The sequence below is a fragment of the Cebus imitator genome, unplaced genomic scaffold (assembly GCF_001604975.1).
Source record: "Cebus imitator isolate Cc_AM_T3 unplaced genomic scaffold, Cebus_imitator-1.0 Scaffold117, whole genome shotgun sequence".
NCBI classification, from domain to species: domain Eukaryota; kingdom Metazoa; phylum Chordata; class Mammalia; order Primates; family Cebidae; genus Cebus; species Cebus imitator.
In genome coordinates, this window is record NW_016107432.1 from 3120542 (window position 1) to 3137489 (window position 16948).

Consider the following 16948-nt stretch of genomic DNA (forward strand, 5'->3'; position numbering starts at 1 on the left):
GGGGACAGGGAACGCCGCCTGCCAGACCTCCAGGCTCACTGCCGTGTGGACGGCGTGGCACAGGGGACAGGGAATGCCGTCTGCCAGATCTCCAGGCTCACTGCTGTGTGGACAGTGTGGCATAGGGGACAGGGAACGTGGACGGCGTGGCACAGGGGACAGGGAATACCGCCTGCCAGACCTTCAGGCTCACTGCCGTGTGGACGGCGTGGCACAGGGGACAAGGAACGCCGCCTGCCAGATCTCCAGGCTCACTGCCGTGTGGACGGCGTGGCACAGGAGACAGGGAACACCGCCTGCCAGACCTCCAGGCTCACTGCCGTGTGGACTGTGTGGTACAGGAGACAGGGAAGAGAAACAGATCAACGGAACAGAAGTGTCCAGGCGGACCCACTCACATGTGACCAGCTGCCTTTGCACAAACAAGCCAAGGGGAAGGAGACCCCACATGTGCTGCAGTGACCTGCCATCCTGGGAAAGGGCAGACCACAACCCCAGCCTCACATCACGCGTGAGTGGCAACCCAGAAGACCCTGGATCCAGAGGTAAAAGCTTCCAGAAGAAAACACAGAGCACCTGCATGACCATGCGAGATTCCTCACAACACAAAAGACATTCATGTAAAAATCAACAGGTGATACAGTGGGCTTCATCAGAATTGAAAACGTGTTCTCGTTGCAGGGACGCCAAGAAAGCGAGACGTTAAGCCGTGGCCTGAGATACTGGGAAATATTTAAAAACAAACATTTTGAAATTATGAAAATATCCACGGTGCATATCGATCTGACGAGAATGACACAGATCACGTGAGGGCTTCGTAAGCTACACGGAAAAGACCACAGCAGAAAACACAAGGAAAGCTGTGAAGGGCTCTGTGCTTCATAACACAGGCACTGCCAGTGGCCAGTAAGGGCAGGAAAAGGTGCTTGGCCTCCTTGGTTATCAGGAAACTGCAGTTTAAGATGAAAATACCACGAAATGCCTGCTGGAGTGGCTAGAATTACACAGACCACAACACAGAGTGCTGGCGAGGACGCAGCTGCCTGAGCGAGAAGCCACGTCCTGCTCTGGGACGCAAAAATTCCACTCCAAGGAACAAATCCAAGAGAAATGTGCTCACAGAAGTTTTGTGATATTCTGGCCACAAACTTAGAAAATTCATCACCGAGAGTCTGGACAAGGGAATCATGCTGGGTCCATGTGATGGAACCGTCGTCAGGAAGGAACCGTTGGGTCATGCAAAAACACAGACAAGACCCAGGTCACCACCCCGATCAACAGGAGGCGGGCACCTCAGCAGAGCTGGGGGAGGCCCCTGCTCCAGGAAGCAGGACCTGGGTCATCACGGGGCAACTGCGGCAGAAGGGGGCCTCAGGGGGTGCGTGATGTAGGAGCCTGCTCTGCAGACGGACTTCGGGCGGGAGTTCTTGGGTGTACCACGTTTTCCTGTGTGTACATAAGATAGTGCATTTTTCAGAAGGGAGGGAGGAAAAGAGCCAGAAGGAGATGTAAGTCATGGGCACCAAAGCCTCACAGAGCAGAGGAAGCGGCCGCCCCCCTCGCCTATGCTGAGTGGTGCCAACACTGTGAACCACACGCCGCCCAGGGCTTCAGCCTTCCTGTAGTCAGGACAAGAGTGGACTCCATGCTGAGAACCACCTAGACACAGGCGTGCACGGCGGAGGGCAGACGGCGGCATGCAGACCCTGGGAGGGCCTGGGTGGCTGGTGACCAGCACTGGCCCTGCCTGGAGCACAAGGCGCTCCCGAGGAGGGCGGGGATGGGGCTCAGGGACAAAGGCAAGGGGCTGTGTGCGGGCTGCAGGTGCTCTGTGGTCAAAGGTGCCAGGTAGGTGGCCGGGGTGGGGTGGGGGTCCCTGTCCACGAGGTGGAGGCTGCAGCATCCGCGGGCTTGTGTCCCTAGAGGACGGAACCACTCTCCTCTGGTCCTGTGGCCAAGGGAGCTCTGGCCTGGCCTGGGTCACCATGAGAGCACCACACGCAGAGGGGCTGTGCCGAGGGAGGGAAGCAGCTGCACCCCAGGACCAACCCCAGCGGCTCTAGAGGTGCCTGCCTGAGGGCCCACAGGATGACCTGGGCCAATGCAGGGGAGAATGCCCATGGCCAATCCCCCAACCTGCCAGGTCCACCCTGCACTCCCCAGGATGCCAGGACCCACCCCGAAGTCCCTACCAACACTCCTCAGGTCAGGCCTGGGTGGGGGCCTCAGCAGGCGGGGTCCTCAAGGAAAGGGGTGGCCACAGCCCTGCCCTCTGAAGCACCCCGACCAGGTGCTTCAACCCCCACTCAGCATGGGGCTGTGAGATGGGCAGGCTTGGCCGAGCTCCACGCTCAGCCTAGGCAGGTGCCACCCTCAGGACTCAGAGTGGCCACAGGAAGGGCCTGGGGCCTTCAGGGCTGGGACCACAGACCCTGACCCCAGGAGAGAAAGGACACAGAACTCCAAAGGCAACACACCCACCTGCTCTTACCAGGGGAACTACAGACACCCCCACCAAACACAGACAGCCCACACCTTCCCAAACCCCCTAGTCCCTCGTTCACCCCAGGTGAGGCGTCAGACCTGTGGCTGCAGGGCAGGCGGTGCCCTGCAGGCAAGGGACACACGAGGCCCCCGTCCCACGGGCTTGCTCTGGAGACAGCCCAGGCACTGACTCTGCACAGGGTTGGCAGGCAGCTCAAGGAGCCCTGATCTCCTGGCCCTCCCGGCCTCTGCCCAACACCTGGGCTTCCTGCGCCTCCTCCTGCCTCCCCTCCACACACGTGTGCCATGGCCCTGGCATGGGCGGAGTCGCCCAGGCCTCAGACGAGCAGAGGTATAAGAGACGGGCACCTCAGCGTTCCAGGGTCCTCAGAGGCTCCAACCAGCCCTGGGGTCCTGGTGGGGGCACCAGCAAGGCCATGAGAGCTGTGTCTAGGAAGAGACAAACATGTTCCGTGCACATCTGTGAGCCAACCTCTTCCGCTGGTTGAGGTATGTTGTCCTCACCAAGACCACCCAACATGTCCCTGTTCCTCACATGCTGGTGGGACAAGGACACAAGCCAGCAGGGGTGGGCTGTCTGGATGTTTGGGAAGCGGGGGGCCGGCTGGTCAAGGGGAGTCCCTGGTCCTCACATCCCCATGGGGCCTCCTGGGGAGACAGTTACCTGGGCCACAGTGTCCAGGGGGTCTTCAGAAAAGGGACCCCCCCAACCCTCTCCATGAACCCTCTAAGGGAGCATCTTCCCAGCCCACACCTGGGCCCAGCCCAGATTCTCCTCCCTCCTTTATGGGGCTCCCCACACCTGCCCTCTCTCAGCTCTACTTTCCTTCAAGACATGACTCTACTCCCAGAATCTCACAGACACACATAGACACAGACAGGCACACGCACACGCCTGCTGGTCTGAGCTCAACCTGGGCCTGGCTATGTGGGGCCTGCTGCGCACCAGACCCAGGACAGCGCTGGGCCCAGGACAGGCGGCTGCAGAGTGAGTGGCAAATCAAGAGTGAGGGAACACGGGGTCAAGCCACTCCATGGGACCAGGGCCAGCAGCAGGGGGAGCTACTGGTAACGGCAGAGGCGGCCCCGCCCGAGCAGAGCCCACACAGCCAGCTCCAGGGACCTTGAAGGGTGAGCAGATGCCAGACCGTGGCTGACGTGTGTGCCCACATGTATGTCCGTGTCTAGCTGCGTATGTGCTCACAACTGACAACAATGTGTCCCCGTGAGGTCATGTGTGATGCCCCTGTGTGCCGTGTGATAGCTGTGTGTGTGCTCTGGCATCTGTATGTCCCCGTGACGTTATGTGCATGTTGTGACGTCCACGTGTGATGCCCCTGCATGCCGTGTGATAGCTATGTGCTGTGACATCCAGGTGTGATGCCTGTGTGCCGTGTGATAGCTGTGTGTGCTGTGACATCTGTATGTCCCCGTGAGGTCATGTGTGTGCTGTGACATCCATGTGTGATGCCTGTGTGCCGTGTGATAGCTGTGCTGTGATGTCCACGTGTGATGCCCGTGTGCCGTGTGATAGCTGTGACGTCCACGTGATGACTGTGTGCTATGTGACACGTGCTATGATGTCTGTGTGAGGCTGTGTGTGCTGTGACATCTGTGTGTGATGTCTATGTGTGCCCATGTGAGGCTGTGTGTGGTGACGTCCACGTGACACGTGTGCAAGCCCGTGTGATGCCCATGTGTGTGCTCTGATGTCTGTGTGTGTAGGGCACACAGCCTGGGATTCCTGGGACCCGGTGCCTGGGCTGTGCACACTCAGTCCTGTCCTGGGTTGGGACCGACACCCGCAGCCCCACCCAGCCCTGGGCCTGTCCTCCTAGGCATGGCTGAAGAATGGCAGTGCCAGACGCTGGGAGGGGGCACAGGCACGGAACTGTGGCCGACGCACCGAGTCCAATGATGCCCAAGGTCTCCCCACGGATCCTGGCGGCGCCGGACGCCACCTCTCGGATCTGCTCCACGCTCTGGACTCGCGTGCCCTCCCGCAATGCCTGGTGCAGCCAGGTGGCCCGCCGGTACAGGTTCAGGATGTGGCACAGCGTCGAGTCGGCTGTCTCCTCCACGGACGCTGCAGGCACGTTGCAGACGGCGATGCCTATGGGGACAAGGACACGGCAGTCACCCCCGGACCAGGCCCAGCCCCCGGGAGGACACCAGGGCCGCCGGGGCCGGAGCAGGTGTGAAGCTTCCCAAGGAAGATGCCAAAGGACATGTCCCCAAGGCCACCCTGGGAGACTATGGAACAAGCGCGTCTCACAGGGGGTGGCAGAGTAACCAGCCAGGCCCCTGCGCGCTGTGGCCCAAGCCCCACCTCCACTTAAGGTTCACGAGGCCCCAGCTCCTGTGTGCTGGGGCTGAGGTGGAGACGCTGTCCTGACCCCTCCCAACTCAGCACTGGAAGCCCAGGACCACCACTGCCCCAATTCCTCCCTGGGAAGCTGCGGCCACGTCAGAATCTGGGTGCTGGCCCACCAGCACACATACATGGACATCTGCACGTGTCCTTAGGGCTCCCCCAGGCCAAGTGGAGCCCCTGCAGCCCCTTCCACCCTCCATGCCCCACACCCTGCAGTCAGTAACACCGAAGCTGGAGCCATTCCTGGAAAGCGAATCCATCCCATTTCTCCCAAATAGCTAAGCCGGGCACACCCATGAGTGCCTGCTGTGTGACGTCCTCCATGTGACCCCTACTCCACTCTCCTGGCCTCATACCCAGAGGCAGCCCCTTCCCTGGCCAGCACCCCGCCCGGCCCGGCTCTGCACTTCCTACCCCATTCGGGTGGTCACACTCCTGCGTCCAACTGGCCCTGCATCTAACTGGCCGTCCATCTCCCTGGCGAGGAGGAGGAGCAGGGCGCCCAGACAGAGCTGCACTCATGCCCAGAGGCTGGACAGGACCACGTGGTTCCACAAGTGGTCCCAAGGGCCAGGTGGGGCCTGACGTGGGGAGGCATGAGCAGGGGCTGTACGAGGCCAAGGGCGGGATCCCGAAAGCCCCCAGACACAACTCACTTGGATGTAAAAATGTTAAGCAACGGAAGAGAACCAAGCCAGGCACAAGACTGGAACAAAGGCCTCCTGAGGGCAGCCAGATCCCAGGGATGCCCCCAGACGATCCCTGGCTGAAAAGCAGAGCCCTGGCCTGGAAAACTCCAAGGACAAGGGAGATGGGGCTGCTCAGAAAGCACCCAGGCCTGCGCCCGACAGCACGGCCAGCCCTTCCCGGGACACCGCCCACAGAGACCCAGGCAGGACGGGGCTGCACGCGGCTTTGGCCCACGTGTGTCGGCAAAGCAGCTCAAGCCAACACGGGAGGAAACCCCTGAACAGGAAGCATGGCTTCCAACACCACCTGCGTTTCCTGCAGGAACACAAGCCATTCTGACTTTACAAGGCCAAAAGCTGCATCCTAGGAAGAGGGAGGCAAAACCCCGCCGTGATCTGGCCAACCGTGGGTACCAACAAGATATGACCTCATCTGTTACCAGCAGAGGAAGAGAAAAAACAGACTGGGCACGGCAGAAAACGGAACGTGCACTCCATGCAGAACGGCCGAGCACTGCTCCCCGAGTTTGTTCTGATGTGTGTGTGCACGGTGCAGACGTGTGTGTGTGTTCCATGCACGTGTGCACGTGTACTGGGCTGTGACACACACCGCCGTTCCCGCCGTGTCTTGGGACAGAAACCTATGAGCCTATTATAGCCATACATTGACACCCCTGCCCCTCACCCCCAGGGCCCTGGTACCCCAGGAAGGGGCACCAGCCCCATATGCACACAGACCCACATGGCAGCAGCTGCACGCGTGTGAAGCTGCAGCTGGATTTCCTGCTGCCCACGAGAGCATGTGCCTGCAGATGAGGCTCTGTGAGGAACAGAATGGCTGCAACCTCACACTGGCCCTTGACGGGACCACAAGCCACTGCCACCCAGTGACATGCAGCGGGGTCCTCGATGTGGCAGCGAAGCCTCCATGGAAGCAGCAAGCCTGACAGAGCTCGCACGAATGGGCACAGGAGAGAACTCGGAGACGGCCTACCTAAATCCCCGGCCGACTTGATGTCAATGTTGTCAAAACCACTGCCGATCCGGACTATGATGCGCAGGGCTTTGAACTTCTCCAGGTCCTCCCTGGTGAGTGTGATGGTGTGGTACATCAGGGCCCCCACGGCCTCATTCAGGACCTGCAGCGAGGAGAAAGCACACCGGCTAAGCGCCTGCAGACCCTCAGCCTCAGCCTTCGGGGCAGGGATGTGCCTGGCTGGGAGATTAGCCCGAGGCCCTCAGGCTCTGTTCCCCAAGCACCAGCCCAGACACTGGGGGAAAACACACGAACACTTGCTTCCCCACCACACGCCGCCCCTCACCACCACCAGGGCATCCTGAGTCCCGGCAATGCCTGCCACAGCCCCCTCAGCCTTGCGCAGGGTGCACGCTGGCGCTGGTCAGGGCTGCCCACTCCCCACTGTGGTGGCTGAGATGTTTCCCTTTGAGCAAGCACCCCACCCTGAGACTCTGCTCAGCCTCATGGAGGAAATGGGGTCCCCGCCAGGCAAGGACGCAAGAAGGGGGCGCAGCCACACCTGGGAAGGACGCTGAGCAGGTGCGGCTGCGTGGGGAGAGGCAGGGCACCCGAGACCTGCAGGCCCAGAGGTGCAAATCAAAAGCAGCAAGTCCCCAGGACACACAAGCACGTGGGCAGAAACAGGCAGGGGCCACCCAGCCACAAGGACATGACCACAGGAGCACGCACTGCCCTGTGTCACCTGAGCACCTGCCCAGAAATGCTGCCCACAGCGGGCACAGTGCACAGCACGGCCGGCGAGGCTTGGGGAGCTGTGTCCACAACAGCCACTCTCTCCTTTTCAGTTTCCATGACAAATCCTAGACTAGAACAGCTACAGTGAATGTGGACCTGCACACAGCAGCCTGACCATGGTGCCTCCACTTAGCCAGCACCAGGAGCCGCTGTGGTCATGGCCAACCCCGCCCTGCCAAAGGCTCCCAGGTACCCCCAGCCTAGAGGGGACCCCAAGGAGGGCAGGGGCAGCATGGAGTGCAGAGGCACACGGGTGGAGGAAGTGCCAGGCAGAAGAATCAGGCGTGGCACTGGGCACGGGGCGGAGGAGGGTGTGGACTACCTGCACACGCACCCACGCCCAGAAACACCCACCTGCACACGTCCATCCCACAAGCCCGTGCCCAGGTATGACAACACCCACATGGTGCAGACGCTGTGGAAACAGCCATGGTTGGTGGCTGAGGACACCAGGATGCACAGACTTCATCCACGTGGGCACGTCCGAGTCCTGGGAGACGCCACTGCAACTCCCATGAGGACATGACTCCCACCCACCGCCTGTCCAGTGGGGGCACAGGGCCTCCTGACAGATCAAGAGTGCAAGCTCAGCCCAGAGGCTGCTAGGGCCTGGGCAGCGTCCTTCCCTCCCTCCCTACCGTGCCGAGCCTTCGGCCCCCTGGCGGCAGTGCCTGGGTTGCTGGACTGCAGGGTGTCCTGTGGGAGCTGACCCTGCCTGGGGCTGGGCAGAACAGCTGGTGCTGGGCCGGCACACAAGGGTGGGATGAGGGCAGCCCCAGCAAGACGCTCACCACCCAGCTGCAACCCTTTCTCCTGTAGTGCCCGGACTTCCAGCTCAGCCAGAACAGATGATTGCCTTTGAAGCTGGCACAGCCTCCCTTCTGGGCAGCAGGGCAGGGGAGCCCTGGGCTGGCCTGAGTGTTCTGTGGGAGTAAGGGAAGGTCGGAGCACCTCGACTGCAGGAGGCAGGAAAGCATCTGCACAGACCACAGAGGAATGGTCATAACACTCATCAGTTCACAGACAGGGCTGACGGCTGGCCCTGGGCTCCTGGGAGGGCTTTGAGGCTGCATGGGTGCAGACCCCTAGTGCGCCACACTTGACCAGCGGCAGTGTGGACCCGGTGAGGCCATGGAGGACAGCACAGGCGGTGGCTGGCAGTGGGCGGCTGGTGCATGGCTGTATGTGGAAGCGCCAGGAAGACCCTATGCTGCGTGCACTAGAGATGGGCGGCCACATACCATGGAGGCTGCCTCGGACAGCTTGGCAGAGCAGACACAGCTGGGGGGAGCTGCCTGCGGGCGAAGCTTCATCGGCACCCACTGTGGGCAGGAAGGGCTGCACATGTGAACAGCAGTGGCGTGTTGGAGATGGGCCCTGGGGTCAGGAAGGCCCTGGGGTCAGTCATCAGCCCGGGGGGCCAGCCTGTGCAGCTGGATGTACAGGGGCCCCTCCCGCCATGTGTGCAGAGGCTGTGTGAACGGCTGGAAAGACCCGCAGTGCACAGGACAGGCTTGTGTGTACACAGGCACTGGCTTGCTTTCACCCTGAGCATTCAGCCACGGGCTTGGAAAAGTCGATTCTAAACTGCAGCATGTCACCTCCCGCATAATCAGGTCAGATTCATGTGAATACCCCTACTGCGAAGCTTTCAGGTAGCTTCCCGCATTGACTCTTCCATGATGAAAGTTTGTTTCTCTCATCGAGATAAGTTTTGTGGAGCGGAAACATGTCGGCCAAGGACCCTCCTGCGGGCCCAGGGCGCCCCCACCCAGCTGCAGCAGTTGAAGATGGCTGAGCGGTGAAAAGCAAGCAGCCTCCCCAAGTAGCTTTAGTAACTTGCCCGGACACGTTTCTTGGTACCCTTTTTTCAGGCCCTTGCCCTTTTCCCTAATGAACGTATTTTTAACAACGCAGTGCTGGGTGAGTGCATTCGCACAACAGGAATCTGAACATGGCATGGAGGCCCCGTGCCCCAATCTCTACCACATACCAGACTGGCCTGTGCACAGCTGCAAGGCCAGAGCCGCCAGTGTGGGCGTCACCCTGTGGTGGCCACGTCACCCACAGGTCCGCAGGCCAGGGCGCTGCAGCTGCTGTCAGCCTCGGGATCTACCTTCCTTTCCCCCTCACACTGCTCCACCCCTGGCCATGGCATCGGTCTCCCATGGAGGAAGTCTGCAGGGGGTGGGTGCAGTCAGACCTGCCCCTTTAGATCAGGACGCAGCGGCCTCCCAGAAGCCAGCCTCAGCCAACCCACAGATGTGTCCCCTCCACCACCAGGGACTCAGCCCCACTCTGCTTGGTGCCTTCACCTCTGGTGCTCAGAGCAGGCCTGGGGAAAGCCGGGTGCCCAAGCTCACTGCTACTGGGCGGGAAACAGACCCCACGGTGCTCCTGGTGGGAGCCGATTCTCACGGGGTCAGGAAGGGGCCTGCCACACCCACCTCCTGTCATGGAGTTCCGCCACCTGCTTCTCCTGTGCTCAGGACTCAGGTAGGTCGCACTTACCTTTCCGGACCTTATACACAGGTGTGGCTTATTCTGTGACACTGCTGCTCACTCAGGTCACCATCAGGGCAGAAGTTTCTCTATGACGCGCAGCCACATGCAGGCCCAGGGTGGGGCTGGGCTGAAGACCGCAGGCTTCAGATTTCCACAGACTGCCAGAGCAGACTGGCTCAGCCCTTTCTATTCCATATGAAGGAATAGGATCAGGCTCCCTGGGCATGGCTGGTGCAGGGCTGGGCGCAGGCCAGGCCAGTGGTTACCGGCGGTGACTGCTGCACCCGTGAGAACCTGGGAAGGGCACCCCGGTTCTCACCACCCTCATCCATTTTCTACGGGGATTTTTCCGTTTCCTGATTGGAAGAAGTCTTTGAATATATAAACTTTTCACTTGTTTGTTTTACAAACAGGGTCTTGCTGGACTGCAGTGGTGTAATCACGGCCTGCTACAGCCGTGACCTCCTAGGCTCAAGCGACCCTCTAGCCTCAGCTTCCGGATACACTGGGATTACAGGCTTGGCCCCCGCACTGCTGAGTATGTCAGACATTCACCCTTAGGCTGGCACACAAATTGAAAATACCCAAACCCCTATCTGTCACCTGTTTTTGTTTTTAAATCTATTTTGCTACGTCATTCTTTCTTTTCTTTCTGGAACACAGTCTCGCTCTGTTGCACGGGATAGAGTGCAGTGGCACGATCTCGGCTCACTGCAGCCTCTGCTTCTTGGGTTCAAGCAATTCTCCTGCCTCAGCCTCCTCAGTAGCTGGGACTATAGGCACCCATCACCATGCCCAGCTAATTTTTGTATTTTTAGTAGAGACAAGGTTTCACTGTGTTGCCCAGGCAGGTCTTGAACTCCTGACCTCAGGTGATCTACCCGCCTCGGCCTCCTGAAGTGCTGGGATTACAGGCGTCAGCCGCTGCACCCAGCCTTGCGTGTTATTTCTAACTGCCATTTAATCAAAGTGACCTTTACCTCTGTAGTATCACATTTTCTACAGAAAACGTACTTTCTGCGTTGCCATAACCTCAGGGAGTAAACATTCTCTTTCAAACGTTCCTCTAACGCTCTGCATTCACACAGTGGCGGCTTATGTAGGCAGCGAGCATCTGCAGTCCAGGAGCCGCTGCCGTTCCTGAACGGCCACCCAGGGGCCCAGAAGTCACCGGCTCCCCAGTCCCTGGCCCACACATCTAAAAAGCCACTGCCCGTGTCCTTGGGTCCCACTGCGGGGGGCTATCTCTGGTCCTCTGTCTTGCCACTCTTGGTGGAACCAACACTACCCAGCTGGTTCTTCTAGACCTGAGAGTGGGTCCTGGACACGCCCTGCGGGGGCCACACTAGATCAGAGGCTTGGCCGGGCACTGGTCAGTCTGCCTGGAAACAGCCCCTGCACCCAGTGGTGTGGCCTCTATCCTCGTGGTCCTAGAAGAGACTGTGACCCAATATTAAGGTCAGACCCACGGCAGCCTGTCTCTGCTGGCCGCCTCCAAGACTGAGGGGCTCTAGGACGGTCCTGCACGCCTCCGCCCTGACAATGCCAGCTTTTGTGCTTTTCCTGGATTTCTATAGCTTCATTTCCTGCCCAGCCCCAGCACCTCTGTCCAGTGAGGGCTTCCCAGCGACCTACCCACCCCCGAAGCCTGGAGATACTCGTCTTGCAGAAGCACAGCTGTCCAGCTGATTGCAAGTCCTCAGGGGCCCCTGCGTCCTGTGCCCTCCCATAGCCACCCTGCCACTCCAGGCCCCACAGCCTGCACCGGATGCAGCCTCCTGGCTCCCAAGGAGCAGGGCTTCCTCCTCCTTGCTCAGCAGTTCCATCAGATGTGCAGCGTTGGGCTGAGTCTGTGTCCTGGTGGGTGACATCCCCCACCCTGATATCAGTAAAATCCTGAACCTGAACAGCAGGGTGCCTCCCAGGCCCCGACATTCTTGTTCTTCCTATGACTGCACTGACGGCATCACATTCTCTCCCTCCACAGCATTAAGACAGTGGCGACGTCCAACCAGCTGCGTGGGAAGCTTCTGCCCCAGGAGGAGAAATTCCTGACCAACAGTGACACACGAAGCAGGCCTTCAGTTTCCTCCCACGCCACAGCCTGGAGAGAGGCGGACTGTGGGCCCACTGCCCTCTCCACAGTCACAAGGGTCCCTGCCTCCAGTCTCCTTGCTCCATGGTTCCCAACACGCGGCTCCCCTCACGGTCCAGGGTGGCTACCCAGGCTCCACCCATCGCAGCTGGTTTCCAGCCAGCAGGGACAGGGAGGGGACGGCAGGGAGAAGCCCCACTCCACTGTGTGCGGAGCTTGTCCTCTGGCCACCCCTAGGGGCAAGAAAGCATGGGCAGCCAAGTCCTCCTGCAGGACCACAGGCTGTGACACACAGACTCAGCACCCAGGCAGCCCTGAAGACTCACATCTCTGGACATGCAGCCCTGGGGTGCCACAGCCTCTCTTCCTATCTCTGGACACGCAGCCCCGGGGGGCCACGACCTCTCTTCCCATCTCTGGACACGCAGCCCTGGGGTGCCGAGGCCTCTCTTCCCATGTCTGGACACACAGTCCTGGGAGACGACAGCTTCTCTTCCCGTGTCTGGACGCAGCCCTGGGGTGCCGAGGCCTCTCTTCCCATCTCTGGACATGCAGCCCCGGAAGACCATGGCTTCTCTTCCCATGTCTGGATGCAGTCCCAGGGTGCCACGGCCTCTCTTCCCATCTCTGGACACAGCCCTGGGGTGCCGAGGCCTCTCTTCCCATCTCTGGACACGCAGCCCTGGGGTGCCGAGGCCTCTCTTCCCATCTCTGGACACACAGCCCTGGGGTGCCGAGGCCTCTCTTCCCATCTCTGGACATGCAGCCCTAGGGTGCCGAGGCCTCTCTTCCCATCTCTGGACACGCAGCCCCGGGGGGCCGAGGCCTCTCTTCCCATGTCTGGACACACAGTCCTGGGAGACGACAGCTTCTCTTCCCGTGTCTGGACACAGCCCTGGGGTGCCGAGGCCTCTCTTCCCATCTCTGGACACGCAGCCCCGGAAGACCACGGCTTCTCTTCCCATGTCTGGATGCAGTCCCAGGGTGCCATGGCTTCTTCCCATCTCTGGACACGCAGCCCCGGGGTGCCGAGGCCTCTCTTCCCATATCTGGACACAGCCCTGCGGTGCCGAGGCCTCTCTTTCCATCTCTGGACACGCAGCCCCGGGGTGCCGAGGCCTCTCTTCCCATCTCTGGACACGCAGCCCCGGAAGACCACGGCTTCTCTTCCCATGTCTGGATGCAGTCCCAGGGTGCCACGGCCTCTCTTCCCATCTCTGGCTTCTGCAATTTCCCTGTCTTTAAGCTTCCTGTTCTTACTAGATTTTCACTTGTGTTTTTAATTTCAAGTTCTCCTAGTTCTCTGGGGCTCCTTTCAGCGGCACCTGCTCTGCTTCTGGTTAGGGGCTGCTTCAGGCCCCTCCAGGATGCCAAGACGATTCCCAACACTCCCGTCTCTTCCAAGAACACTGCTGCATCCCCTGGGGCGGTTTTCTGTGTATTTACCGTGTCCTTTCTCTGCCTGGGCTGTATGTTCTGGGTGGGGAGCAGGGAGTCCGTCTCCCACCAGGGACCACGCCGGCCCCACCCCGACCAGGGGCGGCCCACTGATTTGCATTTTATACAAACCTGTCCAGGCAGTCTGGGATTACTGCAATTTTAGAAAAACTCTGTTTTGCCTTAGTTTTCCAATTTGTTGGCAAATCTTGTTTTAGTATGACTTACGATTTTCCAAGTTTACTATGTGCCTCTTTTTCCATTCCATACGTGTCTATCTTTAATGCACACCCAGCTTCCCAATGAGAAAACTGTACCTAACAGGGCACTGTCAAAACCGGGTTGGTACCACGTGACTCCTCAAGTGTACACCGTGGCCTTACACATCCGTGTGATGTGCTCACGTGCAGCTTCTGGCACACTGGCCCACTGGCGGCTCCCCACCCGCACCCTGGCAATGGTTTCCGTCATGCTGATGCCTCCACCTGAGGATGAAGAGATCAGATAGCACGCAGCCCTTGAAACCATCTCTTCACTCGCCATCACGCTGCCGAGATCACCCTGCCTGTTGCTGAGGACGCCAAGGGAGGTGACCAGCATCTGCCTGGCCACTGACCTGCCAAAGGGCAGCCGGGGGCGTCCTGGTTTGGGCTATCATGAGTTAAAGCTGCCAAAGAGCATGACGTGCAGGTCTGCCCACGGACGTGCATTCCAAGCCTCTGCGATTAAGGAGTGTGGCCGCTGGGCTGCATTACAGGCGAGCATCTAACTGCGTAAGAAACCAGGAAACATGCCAATCTTTAGCACCACATTCCCTTTGGAAATGCTTCTGCTGTTATCACTTCCAGCCCCTCCCCTCTCTTGCCCGGAAGCGTCTGTGAGGGTGGCTTCTCATCTCACCCTCCTGTCCGCACTGCACGGCTGGCTGCTAAACCCGCCCCGCTGTTCTCCCATTCAGCTTCGGTGTTTCTCAGATCCACGACTCACTTTCTCCTCTGAGGCGCTACACCCTGTTTTAGGGTCAGCAGCTCCTCGTCTGTGTCTGGCCCGGCCTCCTCCTGAGGGCTGTGCTGGGGTCACCGTGCCGTGGTCAGCTCAGGGAGCTCTGGTGGACCCGCACCGCCTTTCCTGGCTTTTCCATCTGATGGACCCCGTGTCAAGCAATGATTTGTAGAAATGAACTGAGGCCTAGGCTGATGCTATGTTCCACTGAAGGAGCTGTCCCATTTCTTCCTGCCAGGCACCTGGCGCCAGGCAGTGTGGGGTCCCCTAAAATCCAGGCTCAAGTTTCCCCAGATGTTGGCAGGCTGGATGCCCACCGTGTAGCACGTCAGAGTCCAGGTCACCCTCACTGCAGGTGTTACCTTCCAGGCCATGGATATCCCAGCAGGCCCCACACCCTGCAGGCCAGTGATGCCGCCAAAGACAAATTCAACCCCTCAGCCACTTCTTCGAGAAGAGCCAACACCCCAGGCCAGAACTGGCAGGACCCGTCTGTTCCTGCAGATTCTGGGCTTGTCTGGATTGCAGCCTGGGCAACTGTAGTCTGTCCTGTTAGTTCCTGAGGACCCAGCTTCTTTGTCTGTCTTCAGGGAAAAGCTGCTCTGAATCACTGGCCCCTGGCTACAAGTAAAAGCAGACCGACCCATTTCTCATCACGGAGGAGCCCGTGGATCTCCTGAGCAAACATGACTCAGGAAAGCTGCCCGAAGGCTGCCCACTCCTGGACCACAGCTGGGTCCTGGGCAATGCCAAGACCACCCATGCCTTTGCAAAGACCGCTGTGCGCCTGGGGCCAGGGGAAGCAATTCACTCTGGCCCCGCAACAAAGGCAGCGTCCTGAGGACCTGCTCTCTGGGAGAAAACTGAAAATGAATCCAGAAGCTACAGGCGAAACCCTGTGTCCATCTCCTAATGGGGCAGGGCGAAAGGGACGGAGGCCGCACCTGTCCCAGTGGCATCCAGACCTGCTGCAGCCCATGCTCCCATCCCTCTCCACTCCCCTCCAGCATGCGGCCCTGGCAGCCCCAGGACAGTACGTGGTAGTACCTTCTCGTGGATCTCCTGCGTGGACTGAGCGTCACAGAAGGCCACAGTGGCCACGTCCTTCAGGATAGGCATCTCCACCGTGCAGTCCCGGCCATCCAGCAGTGCCACCAGGGGCCGCGGGTGCAGGGGCCCGTTCATGATCGGAGGTCGGACACCTGTAAGACAGAAGCAAGTGCTCAGTCTTGCACCACCACGGCCCCGTGGCCACAACCTGCTCCACACCGCCCACTGTGCACGGGCCAATGAGGGCTTTCCATTCTAAATGTTGTGGTATTTGTAAAAAGTGAATTAAAAATCCACAGGAAAGACAGACTTGTGTGTGCCTCAGCTCGCTGACACCCACCACTGCCCTCAGGCGCAGGGGCTCCCGACCCCCAAGGCCCTCTGAGACCCCTCCAAGACCTGTCTGAGACTCCCCAGGACCCCCCCATACCCTCCGAGATCCCCTGAGACCCCAGTGCAGCTGCATAAGGCGGGGGGGACAGGAGGGACCCGTCACACTGGAGAGCACAGATTGTAGCACGGGGCTTTAGTAACACAGCTGCCCTTTTCCGCCTGGGCTACCGCGTGGCTGCTGGAATCCCCGATGGGGTCACCAATATTTCACACAGAACGCTCCACTCTGCCTGGCATTGCTTCCATTTGTAAATTTGAAAAGACAAGAAACAGAGCAATAGAAGAAAAGGATTAAAACCTATTAAAGTCCACTGTGCCCCTACCTTCCCGGAATGAGCTGGTTAAAAACCACTAACACCCATTCCTTTCACGTGTGATACAACTAAGCTTCATTCGAGGCCACATGGAGAAACAGGGGCTCTGAGGTGTCACGGAAGCACGGCGGCTTCCAGGCACCACCCAACCACCCTGTGCCAGGAAAGGGGCACCAGGTGGGGCCACCGTCAGCCCTACGGCAGCTGGGAAAAGGCAGAGCTGGAGCCAGGGTCTGGCCAGCCAACCCCCTAGGCTGACCCCAGAAGACCAGGCAGCCCCCAGGACCATTTGGTCAGCAGGGGAGGAGACACAGGACAGAGCCAAGAAGCGGAGTGGCCCAGTAAAGTCCTCAGTGGCCGCAGCCGCAAGCACGCTCAGCCCAGTCTCCCACCCCGTCCACCAGCAGGTAAGCAGAGGCCACCGAGCCGCCAGGGCCGAGAATGCACTGCAAACACGGCTCCTGGAGCCCACTGCAGAGAAAAGAAACACCCTGGTGGACAGCCCAGGGGTGCAGTGAGCCTCCAGCAGGTGCCTGCAGGGGACAGGGCACGGGTCTCCAGTGACCACCCCAAAGCCAAGGGCTCCCGGTGCAGCTGGGCCCAGGCTCCTCCCACCAAGTCCTCGCACCCCAGTGTCCTCAGAGGAGCCAATGGCCATTCTACCCACTTGTCTTCAAGACAGGAAGGGTGCCAGGACCTGCCCAAACCCCAAATACGGGGTGTGCACAATCAAAACCACATCCTGGTTCGCCTGTTACTCATTCCATCTGGACAGGAGCTGCCCACACATCCCCCTCCTGCAGCCCCCCG

General features: G+C 59.8%; 1 protein-coding gene and 1 long non-coding RNA gene across 7 annotated transcripts in view; both read right to left on the reverse strand.

The window, feature by feature from the left end:
- Positions 1–4405, reverse strand: part of LOC108311559 — a 5168-nt gene extending 763 nt beyond the window's left edge. Inside the window, exon 1 of the long non-coding RNA XR_001828266.1 lies at positions 28–4405. This is a non-coding gene — a long non-coding RNA (uncharacterized LOC108311559). The remainder of the gene's footprint in view (positions 1–27) is intronic.
- Positions 1–16948, reverse strand: part of CTBP1 (C-terminal binding protein 1) — a 34820-nt gene that overhangs the window by 8074 nt on the left and 9798 nt on the right. For all 6 annotated transcript variants that reach the window (XM_017538965.2, XM_017538964.2, XM_017538969.2 and 3 more), the window contains 3 exons: positions 15429–15583; positions 6563–6707; positions 4412–4618 (listed from right to left, as the gene is read on the reverse strand). In XM_017538965.2, coding sequence (XP_017394454.1) covers positions 4412–4618; positions 6563–6707; positions 15429–15583 — 507 coding nt within the window. The remainder of the gene's footprint in view (positions 1–4411; positions 4619–6562; positions 6708–15428; positions 15584–16948) is intronic.